The sequence below is a fragment of the Augochlora pura genome, chromosome 10 (assembly GCF_028453695.1).
Source record: "Augochlora pura isolate Apur16 chromosome 10, APUR_v2.2.1, whole genome shotgun sequence".
Taxonomy (NCBI): Eukaryota; Metazoa; Arthropoda; class Insecta; order Hymenoptera; family Halictidae; genus Augochlora; species Augochlora pura.
The window spans coordinates 1,294,583-1,314,716 of NC_135781.1; the positions used below are offsets into that span (position 1 = coordinate 1,294,583).

The 20,134-nt window shown below is 44.8% G+C and overlaps 1 protein-coding gene across 1 annotated transcript in view; it reads left to right on the plus strand.

The window, feature by feature from the left end:
- The window catches only part of LOC144476538 (dipeptidase 1), a 249,408-nt gene that overhangs the window by 202,433 nt on the left and 26,841 nt on the right, over positions 1-20,134 (plus strand). The window contains 1 exon segment of the mRNA XM_078193618.1: positions 10,276-10,331. Within this exon segment, the coding sequence (XP_078049744.1) occupies positions 10,276-10,331 (56 nt within the window).

The following is a 20,134-nucleotide window of genomic DNA, read 5'->3' on the forward strand; positions in this document are numbered from 1 at the left end:
TCGCTTTCTATTTTCCTTCCCCCGCTCTCCACGGCCCGGTTCACGAAACCTTGCGATACGTCTGCGAAGTTTTACGAGGAGGGTCGAGCTGCTGCGAAAAAGGGTGTAAAAATTGCGAAGCTGATGAATGAAATTCATTCCTGTCGTGTAATCTGGCAAATTGGTACGTTATTCGTAGCTATTAAATTCATATTAAAGCTTACTTTTAATATTGAATTTATTATTAATGTTGAAAGAGCGAAGCGATGGTTCATTTTCTGTTGGGTATAGGAATTTGTTATCAGGAATTTATATAAAGTTAAAACAGAAAATGTGAAGTGGTTGATACGATGGTTTCAAAGCGCGAATTCTCTATTTTTAGATAAGTATGTTAATATTTTATAAAAGAAAATTGTTAGTCGTTATAATCATAATATAAAGATACAAATGTGTGGAACAATTTTTTACCACGAGATCGAGAAACAGATATCCAAAATAATGTAACTTCGTTGGAAAAAAATCATACAGTCTCGCGGAAAGAAAACTATCATTTATTCTGTCTCTTTATATTATAATTATAATGGCCGACAATTTCTTTAATTAATTATTAGTATTACCTATTTATTCAACTATTACCTATTTATTCAACTATTACTATTACCTATTCATTTAATTATTACATATCCCATGTCACAAATATCTCAATCGCTCGTATCTCGCGTAACAAAAATTGCCGTACAAAAAATACTGCCACCGCGATGAACCTAAGCAGACACGTGACTATCTAAAAATTATCCACGAAGCTCGCCACATTTGTTATCATCACGGAAAAGCTAATATCCGGAGTTCCCAGTACCACCGTCGCGCGCTCGTCGTGTAACGAATACGAGACATTAAAACGTACGTGCTCCATTTTTGTCGCGTTCCGTACATCCTCCTGTCCCTCCGCGGTCGCCCTCCGGCGAGAACCTTCGTCCTCCCTTCGGTCCTACCTTCGGTCTTCTTCTGCCCGGGACCCGCCTCGAGGAAAACGTCCGCTTTTGTCCCAGCGGTTTCGCGCAAAAGAAATTGCTTACAACTACTTGACACGGCACCATTTTCGTCGCGTAACTTATGAACGTCGTTTCGGGCTATCTGCTCTCTCTCTCCGCCCCCGTCGCTCCTCTTGCTACCCCCTCCCCCCCCCCCGGGGACTCTTTCTTTCAAAAGAGTCGAGTCCCTTGGCCGAGCAACGGCGGGGCAAAACGTTCGATCCGTGTAATTGGATTAGAATGAGCTCGGGTAAACGGTGCAGACGCGACTCTTCTCTTGCTCGTCTCGGCGCTCCTCGGCTCGGCTCGATATTTTATCCCGCGTCCTCTTCGGTTCTTGCCCCCGGGGCACGCTTCTGGTTTGTATCGCGGCCACAGAGAGCCCCCGAAGTCGTTTCCCATACATCCACCTTGTCGGCCGCGGCACCCCCGGGGCAGGTCTCCCGTTTTTCCAGCTTGTTCCGTGGATGGAACGGCGCTGCGTCGGCCACTCGCGAACCAACGCGGACAAAGGATCGGCGAACTTTGACCGGGCCGCCTGGAAACCGAGAGCGTCGCGACGCGAGACGTTCGATCAGAGACGTTCGATCAGAGACGTTCGATCGTCGCTCCTCTTCTCCCCTTCGATCAAGGCTATATCCTTTTGTGCGATTTCAGGGCGAGCTTCCATTTGTTAGAGCTTAGAGCTTCGGCTGCCTCGGGCGACGACCTCGCAGAAACAAACTGCCGGAGCACTCTTGTTGAAATGCATTCCCCTTAAGAGTCTCCTTGTCTCGCAGCTGGGGTCTTTCGATCGCGTTCTTTTCTTCGACTTGATTTTAAGCGGAACGAGTTAACATATCCTTTAATTTAAATCGAAAAATCGAACGACACATTCTTAACAATAGTATCACTAGCATTCCTCATAATAATAATAATAATAATAATTTAAACTATTTTCGCCGCATAATTAAATCAGAAATTCCTTCTCAACAAAAAAGAATGCAAAATTGTCAATAATACATGTGGCTTCTAAAAGAAACGATTTTTCACTAAATCAATAACTGTGATTAAAAACATTACACTCAACTCTCTGAATAGACCACGCTTTTACCACTATAAAAAAAACAACCCCGATCCCTTGATCAATTTATCACCGATAGCGCGCGCGCGCGCGTCATTTACACCGAAAACCGTGCAGAAACGTAGCAAAAAGGTTTGATTCCCATTCGCCTGTCCTACAATTTAATGTTCTACCCTCTCCCTCCCTCCGCCCGCCGGAGCGCGAGAGCCAGCGAGCGAAATGCTCGCGCGTACCGGTACCGAATTAAAGCGGGGAAACAAAAATGGACGAATCGCGCGGCCGGCACAAAGGGCCTTTTGTGCGGTCGTTTCGCCGAAAGCGCCGCGCGCGCGCGCGCGCGCGAATTAATAACATTTTCGCTTTATCGCGGGTCTGATGAGGCTCCGGCGCGCGCGTGTACACCGAATGAATTTCCAGTTCTGTGCGCGCACGCGAAACTCCGGCCGAACGAGTTTACAAAAATTTACAGCGTCGCGACAAGCGGGACAAGCGGCCCGTGAGCGACGGACACGCGCCGCGAGGGGCCGGTGTATTAATAGAAATTTTAATGCGAGTCTTTTCAGCGAAAGAGCCCGGCCTCCCCCCTCGAAGGGGAAGGGCTCGCGAGGACCTTGAGCTCCGCTCGGTCGTATTCGCAAACCACGTAAACCCGCGTGGCTGTCCGCCCTCTTATCCGGCGAGGAAAAAAAACCGATCCGCAGAGGCCGCGTTAAATTCACTGTGCATGAATTCACCGCGCGCGCGCACGCGTCCGACCCCCGAGAAGAATCAGCTCTTTTTCCGCTCGGCCTCGTCTGTGCGCGCCGAGACGTTTTATATGTACGATCCGCCACTTTTCTTTTATATCTCATTCGACGGGCTCGCGAGCGAGCGCGAGCGCGCCATTTCTCACCCGCGGCGAGACGCCCTCGCTCCTGTAATAAACAGCTCGCGCAAGTGCTCGATAAAAATTCCGCGCGGCCTCGCGGGAAATAGAAAAGACCTGCTGGGACACTCTCTTACCTGGGCTGTGCCTCTCCCACGCCCTACCTCCACCCACCCTCCTCAAACGTTTCCGCTTTTCATTCGACGGCATCGATTTCCATAGGCGACGCTGCGAAACCCAAATTCCCTTGGACCCGGCAACGTTTGAAGATTATTTTCGAGGAGAACCATTTTTCTGGCTCGCGAAATTAATATTAGGGTGTACCATAAGTTCTTTCCTTTTTCTCGTGATGAGAAATCAATGGACTTAAGCGAACTATTGCTGTCCTATCGGGAGACTTGGCTTAACTATCATTATCTTAAGTATCATTAGCATAACTATTAATAGACTTAACCTAACTATCAAGACCTATAATAGCTATCCTAACCATCAGTAAACTTATCTTAACTATCATTGACCTAACTATCACCAGACTTAGCCAAACTATTACTACCCTAACTATCGGTAGATTTATCTTCACTATTATTGACCTAACTATCAACAGACTTATCCTAACTGTCAAAACTTATAATAGCCATTCTAACCATCAGTAGACTCATCTTAACTATCATCGACCTAACTATCACCAGACTTAGCCAAACTATTACTACCCTAACCATCGGTAGACTTATCCTAACTATCATTATCCTAACTATCAAGACTTATAATAGACTGTTAATAACACCATAAGTGTAATAATACACAATTAAATACAACGTATAATTTATATAAAATTTTCAACCTCGTCCCGCGAAGGGTTAAAATTATGATATTAAAACTGCTCTAATGTCGATACGCGCGTATCGATAGGAAAGAAAAGTATAAGGCATCGAGCAAGCCAGAGCCTGGTCGCAATGGAAGGGTTTTAAAAACCACGGTGGAACACGGCCACGGGGCGGCGAAGAGGCGCGAACGAGTCCCGCGGATGGAAATAAAGCCGAACGACCGGGCGGAATGGTGAACTGTATCCGCGCGGCGGGAAGAGGATGCTCGGAATCGAGGAATGCCAGATGCCGCGAAAGCCGCCGCCGCCCCCTCTTCTCTCAGACGATTCCGAAAAATTTACACCTTTGTTCTCATCCTATCGCCCCCCGGGGCGCGTCTACCGGCCTGGAACGACGCACAGCGGAGACGTTCCGCTATCTTCGTAACAAAATCGTAGAACTTTCGGTAGACGCTGCGCGGAGCAACGAAACACCTTTTTTTCTCGAATAAAGTTGAAACATTGCCGGGGAGAAAGGGAAAAAGATAAATATAGAGGATGAAGAAGGAAAGCGAATTCAGCTTGAGAAAATTGGTGAAACTCGTCGAGAAGATGCAATTTTGCCAGTGTAGTTTTGATTTTATTTATAATTTTTTTAATGGTTTTAAAAGCTATTTTAAATCGACGATAATTTCATTTATAATTTAATGAATCATTTGAACTAACCTATAATTATAAAAATTATGAATTGACTCTGTCGATAAACAAATCACTAAAAAAAAATAATTGAATCGCATATTACACTAAAATAATTGAAACTTCGGATCGAAAAGACCACTTTCACTAACTATATCCAAAATTTTCCATTCAGTCCTGAAAAAAAGTTCTACAATTCCTACGATAATTTATCGAATTCTCGCGACTATTCGACGTAAAGATAATCATACACAGATCGGTTCGAGAGAAGCTGCAACTTCGTTCCGCGGATAAGGGAGGAACAGCTTTCGACCGCCAGGAAGAAACAGCTTTCTATTGTTGCGCGAGTCGAATCGAACGGCCGCCGAAGGAGCTTGCTTCCTGGGTTAAATCGTTATTATACGTGAGATAAATAGAAATTGGTTTAGCGCCGAAATTTCCATCGGTTTCTTTCGATCGTGACCGGCATCGGCGAGAGCTTCTCGCTGTCCTCGGACGGAAACCGACCTCTAACCGGTCGTTCGTGGCCGCTTAAACGCGCGCCGATTTCTCGTCGACTATACATAAGATGACGAATCACGGAAGATCGCGTTTTATGATAATCGAGATGGAAAAAGTAGTATAGTTTCTGCTCGAATCGCTATGATTCTTTTTATGCGCGAGGAAGTGCGTTATTTGGATACCTTTGCGTTCACTGTAATGGAAGCTAGGTTAGCGAGAGACGCCATTTTGACACGCCATTTTTATGCGCCATTTTGACGTGCTCGAAATTTCTTAACCTACAACCGTAATTAGTACTATTAGTAATGGCTATTAATTATAGCTATTCCTTCGCAGTCCCAACTATTGTTACTGCAAAATGAAGACTTTCGTTTCAACCTACAACATTTCCATTCGGTACGATTATTTTTATTTGCTAAAATATTTCCATTTGGTGCGATTATTTTTACTTGATACGCACGAGATTGACCGCGAATGCTTATAAAAGACTTCTGTTATTTAACAATTAATCAAAATACAGACTAATTTAATAATATTAAAACTCTTTTAAAAATAGCGTAGCAATGTTACTACAACAACGCATCAAAGTCGCCACACGCCTGCAAAGGGTTAAAATCCTCGAGGTACATTTACCGAGACTATATAACCTATACTAAAAACAATAAATACAATAAGTGCATAAGATAAATTGCTCTTATCACTCCGTAAACCTATCGTTAACAATAATAACAACGAAAAAAATACTTTAACAAATTATGTTAAAATTATTTTTTTTTATTATTTTAATTATTTTAAAAATTATATTAAATATTGTAACTTTCATCAAAATTTGGTCGATTAGTTCGCGATCTTCATACACTCCCCAGTGGATGCTTCAGCATCCCGAGCAGCCATTTTGTCCGAGTCCGTACGAAAGCGAAAGTTCCACGGAATAGAAGCGGGTACCGGGCAATTGCAGTCCACTTGCAGAGAGTTTCGCCAGAATGGAAGCGCATTTGGCAGCTCGTAGCTAACAGGGTATCGCTTAGCAGAGAGACTGGCCCGGTGGTTCCGGAAGGGAAGAAGCCCCTCCGTGCTCGGCTCGCCGACACAACACGGGCATGAATTTCCGCGAATAGGACATTCCCTGTATCCGCGGCACGGCTGCAGTTTCTGGCTAGACGTCGGTCTCCGAAACAACGAGGGCGGCCGCTGCACACGGAAGTCGCGGCGAATTCAAGAAAACATAACTCGAGGGGGAGCAATTAGGGCGGGGGACCGGCTTTAGGAACCGAGAAGATGGCTTGCGCACGCGGTGAAAGGCGAGCGATCCTTCGATTGCTCTCGAATCGGTAATATCGATTTTTACATTGTTTTTAATGCTGTCGAGACTCGTGGCAGTCGCGCGAGAATTTAAGGTTATGGCGAAATCTCTTGAATTGTCTCCAAGCTTGTGAACTATATTGGACAATTTGGGAAGAGAAGATAAAATTAATAGAGCCTCGCGGATTATTTTTATAATTATTGGTAATTGTTCGTTCTTGTTAACGAGCGGAGGGACAGATCAAGAGGATTAACCCTTTACACTCGTTTAATACGTCGATGTCGCCACTGATATTCAAGGTTTTCTCTGTAAGGTCACGCTCGAAATTAAAAAAGAAAATTATATATGTTAATTTTATAATATTAAATTGTCATGTTTTTACTATTGAATGTCAAGGTTACAACTATACCTTGTACTGCCTATTTTCTAAAATGCAAGCAAAATAGGCACACCGGCTACAACGCGTTAAGCCAGTAATAATAAATAAAATCTGGTCGCCTACAATCGCGACAATTAACTAGTAAAGTTACAGTGACTAGAAAAATTACAATGCTAAAGAAATAAGTATAAATAACGCGTCCCTTTGGTCTGATAACCCGGAAACCAATTCCAAATATGGGTTAAAAATTCTGACAACTGATGGAACATAGTCGCCGTAATAGTAAAATCCGAGGACTAAGATAACAATAACGTTAACAAAGGGACGATTGTTACTTTCCTAGAACAAGTGCTGGAAATTAATGGTCGCGTCGTTAAGGTTAAAGAATCGGTGTCCGGGAATCCCTAAATTGCCGCGACGACATCGGGGCAACCACAAAAGAAGAAAAGTCGCGGCACTTGGTCATCTCCGGAGACTGTTGACTCGATGAGACCACCACTCTCTCTCTCTCTCTCTCTCTCTGTCTCTTCCCATCGGAGGTGCTCGCAAATTAAGCAGGCGGACTCGGCCGGAAACCGCAATCGAGTTCGAGGGCTTGATCATCGATTATTTATTTCCCGTGATTAATTGCCCGCCAGTGGTTCGCCGGAATCGAGGTCGGGGCTTATAATAAACGGGACAAAAGAGGGAGCACGGGGTACCATGATTTATTATGTCCTAGACCCAAGGAACAATAGGATAATATCGTCCCGCCGTGGAATAAAGAAAGGAGAGGAAGAATGAGGAAAAGACCGTGCAAGCGAATGCTGTCCATGGATCCGGTTGAATATACATGGTGTTGAATGGGAATACCCATGTTTCGCATGAATTAATTATGTAGCGAAATAGGTTAGGTAAGGAAAAATGATGAGAATTGGTTAATCAATTTGGAAATCAGGGAACGATTGACGTCTTTGCGTGATTCGGTGTTGAAATCCAGATAGTATAGAGACGTCTTTAACATGTCTTAAGAACGTCTGGTGTACGACGTTCGAGAAATTTTTGAGATTTTAAGACGTCTCCAATGTCCTACGAATATCTTAGAAACGACTTAGAAACGTCCGGTGTTAAATATTAAAATCTTTTTTAGACGTCTTTAAGACCAACTTTAGACGTCTTTGAGACGAACTTTAGACGTCTTTAAGACGTCTTTAGCCCTCCGGCATAGAAGGCGGAGAGTTAATAGAAACGATTGGCAGCCATACTCATCGAGTCGTGCGCGTTCGTCGCGCGTCTCGCTCGTTATTATAGCGCAAGGGTTTAAGAAACGTGCCAGCGTCGCGACGCCGCCTCATGGCGCGGAAAACGATGCGACCACCCTAATAAAAGGAGCGGCACCAAGCTCTTACGTGTATCGCAAGTTCTTACGTTTCGAACGGACGGCCGCGTGGCCGCGGGATCAATATTTTCCTTTCGCTCTTAGCCCCGGAACTCCGCTGCTACCGGTCCGTGCTTCCGGCACGTCAGGTTACGTACACACAACGCCGGCCGAAACACACTCGATGTTAACTTCCAACTAGCTTTTCCTTCCGTTACTCTGGATTAACGTCTGTTTAGTATGCAAATGGCCGCGGGGGTGGGGCGGGGTAGCGCGCGGCGTCGCGGCTGAATACGATCCGCGTTTCCCGATAGCCGGGCGTACTCTTTAACAGCGTTAAGTCCGATTAGAAACTCTAAATCGCCTCCTTAATTGCGAATTTCAGCAACTTCTCCTCTTTGATTGCGCTCGCTAACTAAACTGTCGGTTTTATGCACCTGCGGCGCCGTGGCAATTAGGTACACCAATATTTAGACTGCGGGCCGCGCGACGGTGCCGACTGGCTTACCGGCGCGAAATATAGTTTTGGACGTTCGGCCGGAGAATATCAGAATTTTAATTGTTTTCAATTTATTCGTTTCACCGTGTTCATCGTCGATCGCTCGTATCGTAGATAGTAATTATTTGCTTAACAATTGAGAATCGTTCCGGCTTCGTATCGCGAAGTCTCGTTAGATCTTTGAACAACAATCCCGGCAACGTTTAATCCATCGTCGGCGGAGAAGGAAGTTTAAACGGCGAGGCCACCGCGCCGAGAATTTACGAATACAGCGGGAACCAGATGAAACGCTATTAAGGCCGGGGCAGTTAAGAATTTACCGACCCTCGGCAAGACGAAAGAAACTTTCCGCGTTTTCCGCGCGGAATCGCCTCCCCGAGAGCTGCAACTTATAATTTAATGTCCGCGGAACGAGGGAATCGTGATTCGATGACACGCGAGCTTCCAACGAGATTTCCGCGAGTCCTCCTGGTAAACAATTTCGTGTTGCGTCCGCGTCGTGGTCCGGGATCGATTCGGGACACGCGTCCCGCGGAACGGTCGAAGTCGCGCGCAATGGTTGTTGTTGAAGAGCGCTATTTCAAAAGTTTAGCGGCGGTGACGAGCTGCTCTATAGATTTCCGGGATGAAGATTAGGTCCGGGTGGATACGGTGATACTGTTTTAAAGGGATTTTCACCTGGCGGGCTAACGCTCGCCGAGAAACTTCATGAAATTATGGCGAGGAACGGGGCGAGATGGGGGAGGGGGAGGAGCGATGCTTAAGAGGCGAGCTAAGTCGGCGACGAGACATCCGGCCCGTTCATTTCCGACTCCTAATCCGAAGAACCATCGTCGCAATTAATGTTACCACGCTGAACGATATTGTTCTCTCTCTCTCTCTCTCTTTTTCTGTGTTTGGACTTTATCCAATCAACAGGAGTTTCAGCGAGTATTTCTGCTGCTTCGAGTACGGGCGTATTGGTATTTGTTTTCTGAATATTCCGAATTTTTTATTAATTCGAAAAATCAGGATGTGCATGTTGCTTCCCAAGGTGTAATAAAAGTCTTGAAATTTAAATGTTTCGCCAATTTATTGTCCATTTAATATTTACAAAACCAATCACTACAGACATACCATAAAAATATGGTATATAAAAATAACGCAACGGCTTAATAAATAACGCAACGCTTTAAGAAAATCAAATTCCACTTAATACTTAAAAGTGCGCATCACTATATCACAGCCATTAGCTCCATGTAATTATCGATTTCGAATTAATTGCAAACGAATTTACAGTTGATTCGAAATCAAGAATTACATGGATTGCCCGGGTCTCACCACGTGGAGGTTGCTGCGACTGGAGACCCGAAAGGGAGTCAGAACGAAGCCGGTATTCGTTATGGCTCCCTTCCTTTCACCGGTGAAACAAAATGTCGAGTATTATCGCGGAGCAAAAGTGGATCAACGGAGAAGCCACTCATCCACGGGGACCAAAAAGAATCGGAACAGAAGGTTCCGATTCTTTCAAAAGCGAGACTCAAAAACGAGCGGAAGCAGAAGGCCCCGACTCGAGGGTGACGCGACGCGAGCAATGCTCGCGCAAGTTCTCGGTGCCTCCCGCAGACCTCGATATTCGACGTTTTACCAATTGGAGTGAACACCGAAAGATAACACCCCCACTTACGCCCCGTTGAACACTTCCCCCCAGCGCCCGCCCCCCGCACTAAGTACGGGGTTTATGGACGACTTACATGTCAAAAGACGAAGGAGAAGGGAACCCCGTTGCAGGAGGATGCTACCTTTGGATGCGCACGCCGCATGATAATCCGCCGAATACGAGACCCACGTTTGGACTTACCCGAGAGATTGCGCGAGTAAGACAACTATAAATAAATGGAGCAAAAGTTGACAACGAGTTAGCGAACAAGTGAAGCTATGGCGATAATACTCGACATATTTTTAGCGATTCGGGTGACTCGGGGACGCTACACCCCGTGCCCCCCACGGGACATGCCCCGTGGGACGGAGGCCCCTGAGCGATCTTAATATAGTAATACTTAATACTTAATACTTAAATAAGACGCGATTATCAACCCCTTGCACTATAATAACGAGTCAGACTCGTGGCGAAGATTTTATGCAATTTTTTCTACTAAATCATTTTATGATTTTTCTACTAAATATGACTATTATTAATTACTTCCACGTCGAAGTAAAATTACAAATAAATTTGGAAAATTATTAAGAGCGAATAAATGCTAATCGTCGTAGCATGAAAGGAGCGATGGTGCAAGGGGTTGATAAGTCGCACGCATCCCTCGGCGGATGATGATCCCTCGGCGGATGACGATCCTATGATGACACTAGAAAATGTGACGAGGTGAAACGAGGAACCTAACGCCAGCACACGAGTGCCAAGCTAACCTGCACACGAGTGCGATTTGACGAGGTGAAACAAGGAACCTAACGCCAGCACACGAGTGCCAAGCTAACCCCGCACACGAGTGCGATTTGACGAGGAAATCCAACGCTGAAGAACCGAGTCAAATCGGAAACCAAACCAACGATGAAGAATCAAACGAAATCTAACGAACTTAAATTAAGAACCCTAACGACCTATAGGCGCCTCGGGTGCTCCGGGGACGCTACCCCCCGTACTCGCTCACGGCCCCTCCCGTGAGCGAGCCCCTGAAGGACCTCCGACTGGAGGAATACCAAGATCGACAATCTTTGATGGAGAAATTATTCCCAATACTGATTTGAAGTATTAGAATTGCGCATCTGTCGATGAACGACACGATGATGATATTCCACAATATGAGCCTAATTTGAGCAACGTAAAATGGCGAATGATAATCCCACGGCGAATGTAACTTAATAACGCACACTTTAATAAATAATACACAGCTTAATAAATAACGCACACTTTAATAAATAACACACGGTTTAATAAATAACGCAACGCTCGAATCCCTCGATGATATTTCCCTATTTCGTACAATATTATTTCCTTTTCATTTGTTAAAAGTTTCAATGGACTAAAGTAAAATAAAATACATATAAGTAAGGAATAAAAAGTGCATACAAATAAGAAATGAGAAATGCACACAAGAATATCAAATTCTACTTGATATACTGAAAAGTTATTATTAACATATCACAGCCATTAGCTCCATGTAATTGTCGATTTCGAATTAATTGCAATCGAATTTACAATTGATTCGAGATGGAGAATTACATGGATTGCCCGGGTCTCACCACGTGGAGGTTGCTGGAGTGGAGACCCGAAAAGGGATTCAGAACGAAACCAAAATTCGCGTTATGGCTCTTTTTCTTATATTTTGTGAAAGACTTTGTGGAAAGTTAACCATGCGCATACATATGACACTGTACTCGTAATATTGAGAATGTTATGAAAGAAAATTGAATATTGAATATTGTTATGAAAGAAAAGCATGCGACTCACATTTTGATGCGACGTTGGCTCGGGAAGCAGAAGCAGCAGAAACAGCAAGGGAAGGCAGCAGAAGAAGAAGAAGCAGGAACAAGAAGTGCAGATATGAGGCAGCATAAGTTTGGAAAAATTAGTAGAAGTGACCACTGGTATGGCCAGATATGACCACTAGGATGGCCAGATGTGACCACTAGGACGACCACTGATAAATTATTGAATGACCACTGATAACCACTTGAATGACCACTGATAACTACTGATAACCACTTGAGTGACCACTGATAACCACTTGAGTGACCACTGATAACCACTTGAGTGACCACTGATAAATTATTGAATGACCACTGATAACCATTTTTAATGACCACTGATAAATTATTAAATGAGCACTGATAACCACTTGAGTGACCACTGGTAACATCTCGAATGACCATTACCGATCACCACGATGGTCGCTAGTGACCATAGGGTGGACCAAGGGTCAGCAGTAATCCATAGAAGTCCATTGGTTCCGGGCACTTTTCGAGATTATTCGCGACGAGCACAATACAAAATACGACTACTCTCGACGACAAGGACGCGCAGACTGAACAATAACATACCTCCGAACGTTCGCCTGAAGGTAACCGTCAACACTGTTTTTCATACTGCGTATTATTCAACCGAATTTCTTTCACTAGTAAATTTATTATTTCTGGTTTCGTAATAATTATATGAATTCCGTTTATTAGAAATATGATCAAGCACCCCTTGGCTATTTTTCTATTTAATATGTCAGTGACAATAATTAATAGGAATCAGAGACGTGGAATAATTTTTCAAGCACGAATAACTCAAGAAATTGTTGCGTTAATAAATTCGATTGTCTCTTAAAATTTAATATTTAGAAAAATTATTTTTGCCGAGTATATTGTTACGCACTCGCGTACCGAATTCTTCGTATCATCGATTACTGATAATATCTTGAATGACGTCCGGTGACCTCTTGAATGACCACTGATATTTACTTGAATTATTACTGATAACTTCTTGAATGACCACTGATAATCACTCGAATGACCATTACCGGTCACTACGATGGTCGCTAGTGACCACGTAGGGTGGACCAAGGGTCAGCAGTAATCCATGGAGGTCCACCCTGGGCCGAAGCACTTCACAAAAACACACGCGACGCGCAAATTACGAAATACGACTTCTCTCGACGACAAGGACACGAAGACTGACTGAACAATAACTTTCCGCCGAAAGTTTACCTGAAGGTTACCCTCACCACTGTTTTTCATACTGCGTGTTATTCAACCGAATTTCTTTCATTACTGAATTTATTATTTCTGGCTTCTCAATATTTATAAAAATTCCATTTGTTAGAAATATGACCAAGCATTTTCTTGGCTATTTTGCCATTTAATTTGTTAGTGACAATAATTGATAGAATCAAAGATCTGAAATTTTCATATTGCGTATTATTCAATCGAATATCTTTCACCGATAAATTTATTATTAAGAAAAATATTTCTTCATTCTTGTCATAATCAGTACAAAATTATAAAGCGCTATGAAACTATACAGCGAAATTCGCTGTAAAATTCTTTTCAAATTCCATTATCAGAATATTTAACTTTGTTTGTCAAAGAAGAATTAGCTCGCACCTATACAAAATTCGTCCACCGTATATACACACACAGTATATGTACAATGTAATGTATAGTCGGATAGGGTTGGTCGCCCGGAAACCCCGAAACTTTCAACAAAGTAGTCGCCGCAGTGAAAACCCATTACTTCCCCTTTCGCACTCAGTCTTCCGAATCATCTCTCATTATACCCCGAACGACGCCCCATTGGGGAACTTTCCCCCCGGAGGAGTAGGAGGAGTAGGAGGAGAGAGCACGGACGTCGAAAGTGTCGAAGCTTTCCACGAAGCGCCCCCCCCCCCCTCCGGTAACTCGATTAAGGGGTTGTTCCCGGCGCGACGTTCCCGGAGCCACAAATTTTTCATTACTTTCCGCAAATACGCGGATTCGTCTAACGCGCCGCTAAAACGAGAAAATTTCTGATTATCTCACGGTTTAGAACCCCCGTTTCATTCGCGGGAAGCCGGAGCGATGCGCATTAATCACTTAAGCCACCCTTTTCGCGACGAGATGAGTCGTTAAAAGAGGGACGATTGAGGAAAGGAAAAATGTCTCGTTATCAGTTTTATGTATCTTAAATTGTTGAATATTAGCGAGAGTATATACGATGTTTTAGCACCCTTTTTTTATAACGTTGGATATTGTTTGTGATATTAATCATGTTTAGTATCGAAGGAAAGAAGGTGCAAAGTACTCGGTTTTAGTATATTTTTACAGATTTTAGGTGGATTAATAAATTAACCCTTGGCAGTTTTTTCAAAGGGGGTGCTAAAATTACCCTTTCGGTATTTTAAAGGGGGCTGGTAAATTTACCCTTTGCGGTATTTTTAAAGGGGACTGTTAGATTAATTCTTTACGATATTTTAAAAATTACTGCCGAATTTACCCTTTGCGATATTTTAAAAAATACTGCTAAATTTACCCTTTGCGATATTTTAAAAAATACTGCTAAATTTACCCTTGGCGGTGTTTTAAAAAGAACCGATAAATTTACCCTGCGCGGTATTTTAAAGGGGACTGGTAAATTTAACCCTTTGCGGTATTTTAAAAAGCACCTCTCAATTTACCCTTCGCGATATTTTAAAAAGTACTGCTAAATTAATTCTTCACGGTATTTTAAAAATTGCTGCCGAATTTACCCTTCGCGATATTTTAAAAAGTACAGCTAAATTAACCCTCTGCGATATTTTAACACAAATTTCGAACTGGAAAATTAATTTATAGCACAAGAATGTTAACCTCGTGTTACTTTTTTTACGTACGCATAAAATGCACTTTGTTATATAAAATGGAAATACTTGAAGCCAGAGAAATGATTTTAGATTCAAAGTTAAAATGACTTCGAGTGCAAAGGGTTAACATCCACCCTCAATGCTCGCAAAAGGGTCGAAGATCACGAGGACCGTTCGCGGAGGACTCGTTTCGCCGCGAAACGGCGAGTAACGGCAAGTTCTCGACACCCGCGTCCGACCGACAAGTTCTCGGGAATCGGTCCGCGGAATGACCGTGCCTTCGCAGGCCAGCTGGCAGCTTGTCCCCCGAAAGTTCCGCGGCTAAATAGGCGGCCGAGCGCATCGACAGTTTCGCGAAGGGCCGCCCGGCGAGAAGTTGCCCGATAACGCCGCCTCTTAGAGACAGAAGAGGCGTCGAGAAGTTTTCCCCCCTCGCCTGCTAGGAACAGGGTCCCCGCCTCGCCCCGCCACGCGTTGCCTCGCGCTGCCTCGCGTCGGACGGACGACCGACAATCCCTCCGCTCCCCGTCGCCGGGCGTAAAAAGACAAAAGCCGCTTTCGCCGCTCTTTTGTTTTATATATCGCCGGAGCATCTGCCGGCGAGCCAACTTCGGAACAAAGGACACCGCCTGGCCGCGCCGACGACAACTTTCGGCCGGACTTCTGCCCGGACAGATGAGACCAGGAGGCTTGTTGACTCAATCTCTGCTGGGGGTCCGTCAAAGTAGTTGCGATCGCGCGCGAAGAGGACGATTCGCCCGTGATGCGAGCAACTAGACGCGGTGGATGGTGGAAAATGGCTCGGCGACGATTTCAGCTCGCGCGATCGTTGGCGGTGTACCTCCTTTTAAAGAGTGCCTTTGGGCATTACATATAATTATAATTATTACTATTATATATAATTATTAGTTAGAATTTAACCTGCATTAAATTCGAAATTGCATTACTCTTGTAACGCATAGACGAGAGATACTGTTAAAAAGTATACTTTCAATTTTAAAAAATACGTCACGACTAAAAGCGGAGTTACGTTAACCCTTTTCACAATAATTAATTAATTACGTAATTTATAATAACGAGACAGACTCGTGATAAAGTCTACAAACGGTAGTCAATAAAGACGGTACAGGAAACAAGAATTATATCGAGGACAAATAATATGTATCGAGAACAAATAATTCCTAATTAACGCAGCATAAAATGAGTCACAGTGCAAAGGATTAAAACGCAACGATAAATCGTCACCTATATTATAGGACAGCTATATTATTAGATACTTTTAACATTACACACAGCGATAAAAATAGAAATACGTCACGAGGCATCCAGAAACGTGAAACAAGGCGCGAGTCACGTGCGATCCGGCGACGTTAACAGATAACGAAGGTCGGTCCGCGCGAACCGTTATCTCGCATCTCGTGGGGCTGAACGATACGAAGGTCTGGGAACCGGCAGAAAGTCGGTCTAACGAACCCGGGGGCCGGCAATGAACGAAAGAGCCGTGTCGCCGTTCGTGGAGCGGCCGCGCGTCTCAAAGCAGGCGGGAACGAGGTCGATTCGTCATCCTGTCGGAGAACGGTGGAGACCCTCCGCGCGTTGTTACGCCGCCTTAACCACCCCGTGGTACGTGGTACGCGAGGGTGGATTCCCTCAATGGGGGGAGAGGAAAAAAATGTAACTGCCCTCTGACTTATGGAGGGAAGGAATTGCATCGTGAAAGGGCGGAATCAACGTCGCTCTTTCTCCGCGCCACTTCGCATTCGTTAAACACCTCTTTGCGCGTTCTCGTGGCTGCCGCTCTCTCTCTCTCTCTCTCTCTCTCTCTCTCTCCCTCTCTCTCTCTTCAGCCGCAGGGCTCTGCTTTGCCCTTCCAGAAATTCTGTATCGCTGACAGCTTGAACCGTCTCTGTGTTAAAAAAGGATCGCGTCAGGTCGGGTAGGGTCGGGTCGTCTCGCGAGTCAAAACCGATTCGCCAAAAGCGGAATAGCAGAGACGCAGCGGCGGAATTATCGCAGCCGCGATAAATTGCAGGGATAATTGAAGAAAAGCCTCCTTCAAGGAAAAATACTTCAGAGACTCCTTCGATGAACCCAGCCGGGCTCTCTCAAAGCCGGATGCCGAGCGTTTAGCGCGTCGCTCGCCACGTGTCCGCGACGCTGAGGAATTTCTTTTCGACCTCCTGCTCCTTTCGTTCCGACTTCTATTATCAACGAACGGCCTTTCAACCGATCTCCGTCGCGCTACGCGGCACACCCTTTGTCCGGTTTTTGATGGAGCCAGCCGATTAAGGAACGCGAATACAAATAGTTAATGGATACGAGGGCAAGGTAAGGAGACAATTGGAATTTCAATGAAACGTTCGATTACGAAGCGAATGATAAGAAGACGAATAACCAACGAGATGTTAACGAATAATAAAAAGACGTCGATGAACTTTTAGTCCAATTTTTTACTTTTACGCTACTTTTTGGGTTAGATAAATTTTCGGAGGTTTCATTAATTTTTTTATTTTTTTATGATTTTATGAAGTTCGACGATTTTGGGAAGATTAAAAAATAAAATTTAAGTTGGAAAAATAGTTTTAAGTGAAATTTAGTTTCTCGGCGTATCAAAGTCTGCCGTAGTCAAGGGGTTAAGCAACAAATATCTCGTCCATTAATTTCGCGTGAAAAGAAAGGGAGAAACGCACCAGAGATTTCTCACCAAAATCGAGATATCCGAAATCGGCTTTTCGCCAACCCTTTGACTGGAACACAGCACGGCGTCGCGTTAACGAATCGTAACCGTCCGAACGGCTCTTCCGGAAGATAGCGCGAGGGAATCCGGGGATAACCGTCCGAACCGGCGTAACGAGGACCGTCTCGCCGCGAGCGGTACATCCGAGCCCGCTAATTTCGCGATAATGGCCGGCGTGGTTGGCGATAAATTCGTCCCTCGGCTAATTTCCCTCGAACGCGGGGGACGCGCGGCTTTCGACGACCGTCGACGTGGAAAAGAACCGCCTGTTCCTCGCGATGTCTGTTAGCGCCCGGGGGAGGGGAGGGGGAGGGGGGAAGGGGCAGCGAATTCTCCGTGCGAACGAACGGGAAATGAGAACGATGACCGGGAAGCATCGAGGGTAAATGGGAATCTTGAAAGGAATAGCGCTGGATTCGGTCCGTGACGGTGCTGATTTAACAAAGCATCCTACCGTTTAATGGACGCGACGCGCGGCACCCGGAGGAAGAAGGAATGCCTCTTGGAATGCGAACGATAACTCTGTTTCCGCGGACCGTTGGGAGGGGTCGTCGCGGAAATGAATTGTTCGCGTGACGCTGTCATTAGCGGATTGTTTCACGGCGAGCGCGATCCGGAAAGCGTCGCTCACGGAAATGCCCTTAAACAGAATTTCCAGCGGACCCCGTTGGAATCGCGGCGGGGGCGCGATTGCGAAACGTTGGAAGCGGCGCGACGCCATTTTTCGATTATTACGTGTGGTAAATTCGATTCTTCCAAATGTCTGCTTTAATTGCTGCGAAGGATAGTCGGTGAAAAAATTAACGATACGTTCCTTAACTAATAATAATGATAATAATAATAACGAAATAATTCCCATAATTAATAATAACAGTCCCTTTAACCTATCAACCCTTTGCACTGTAATAACGAAACAAACGCGCGACGAAAATATCACACGTAATCAACTTTAAAGAAGAATTTCAAATAGAAGAATTAAATGCTGATCAAAGGCCATGAAAACGTTGACAAGTAATAAGTCAACCGTAAATACCAAGACTCCATGCTGGATTCTCTGATACGACAAGACGTTTAATAAAGATTAATCGGATCTCCCTCGAGAAACTTTCGAAAGATCTTCCGACGAAGTTAGAAAGATGGTATTCCGAGATAGACTTGGTTCGCAGAACTTGTCTTGCCGCGTTTCGCGGCTGATTTAGCATGCGCTGTTTACGGCGGTGTCCCAGGAAGAAGAAAAGGGGGAGGAGAACCAGAGCGCGCAGTCGGCGGCTGTTTTGTTCCAGGCGAAATGACAAGTGACAACGGTGAAATCGAATTTTATATTAGCAGCCGTATCGCGGAGTCCTGACGGCAGACATCAAGGACGATATTTCACGTCGCGGCGGCATGCCAGCTTCTCCCTCTCTATTTCTCTCTCTCTCTCTCTCTATTTTTCTCTCTCTCTATTTTTCTAGATAGAAGCTATCGGAAATCTCTTATCCGAGCGAAATACAGGTTTCTGGACTCGATTTCCGCGAAACTACTCTCGAGCTCTCGATACATCTGTCGTTACCTTTATGTCCCTAAATATACCGTTCCAACCCTGGAACGAAAAAGCCGGGCGGTGAGGGGCATTAGCATTTTCTCTAAAAGTTGCTCTCTCCCTTGCATGGAGAGGAGAGAGAGAGAGAGAGCTCTCCGGTTCTGGAATTCCCGGGAAACAGACGGCTCCGTGGAAAACCGTCTCTTTCGGCCCCGTGCCGTGACTTTCAATCTGATTGAACGACGCCGGCAATAAATGTCACGGATCACGCGTGGGATCGCTGCGAACCAGACGGCACACCTCTACCGTGTCTTCAAAGAGGAAGGAAGACTCATCCCCCTCTCGTCGCTTTTTTTCTCGTCTCTTCTTTTTTCTTTTCAATTCTCGTCTCTTCTCTTTTCTTCGCTTCTCTACCCTTTTCTTCCCTTCGCTACCCTTCACTTCTCTACCCTTTGCTACCCTTCTCTTCTCTTCTCTATCCTTTTCTTCCCTTCGCTACCCTTCTCTTCTCTACCCTTTTCTTCTCTCCTCATTTCTTCCCCTTTCCGTTCGACTTCCCGCGAGGAAATATAGCATCGACCTAACGAACGGCCATCGGTCGGTCGGCGAAACGATTTTCCCCGGTTCTTATCGCGGCGCTTTCTTTCGCGGAAGAATCGTTATAAGCCCTGTTAAATCCCGGATTATCGAGCCCAACGGGGAAGCCATCGGCATGAATTTCTTTCCAACTGATTTCCATAGAAATGTCCCTCTCGATTCCGAGCTACGGTATTCGCGGGGACGTTTCACTCCGTACGGATCATTCGCTGATTTATCGCGCGAAATAGCCGCCAGTGTATTGCTCTCTTACTTAACGGCGAAACATTTTCAAGGGTTTCGACGCTTCGCGCCCTTAAACTATATAGAATTCCTGGTACTTCGTGTGTCTTTAAGGTCGCGACTTTTAAGGACGATTTTCTTTGATTTTCTGTTCTTATATTGTTAGATTATTTTATTAAATATTCTTTAGTCAGAAGGCTGAGTATTTTTATAATAAAATTAGGAGTCAGTTGAATATATAAAGGAAATGGCAAGGGATAAAAAGACAAAACAACAAGATAT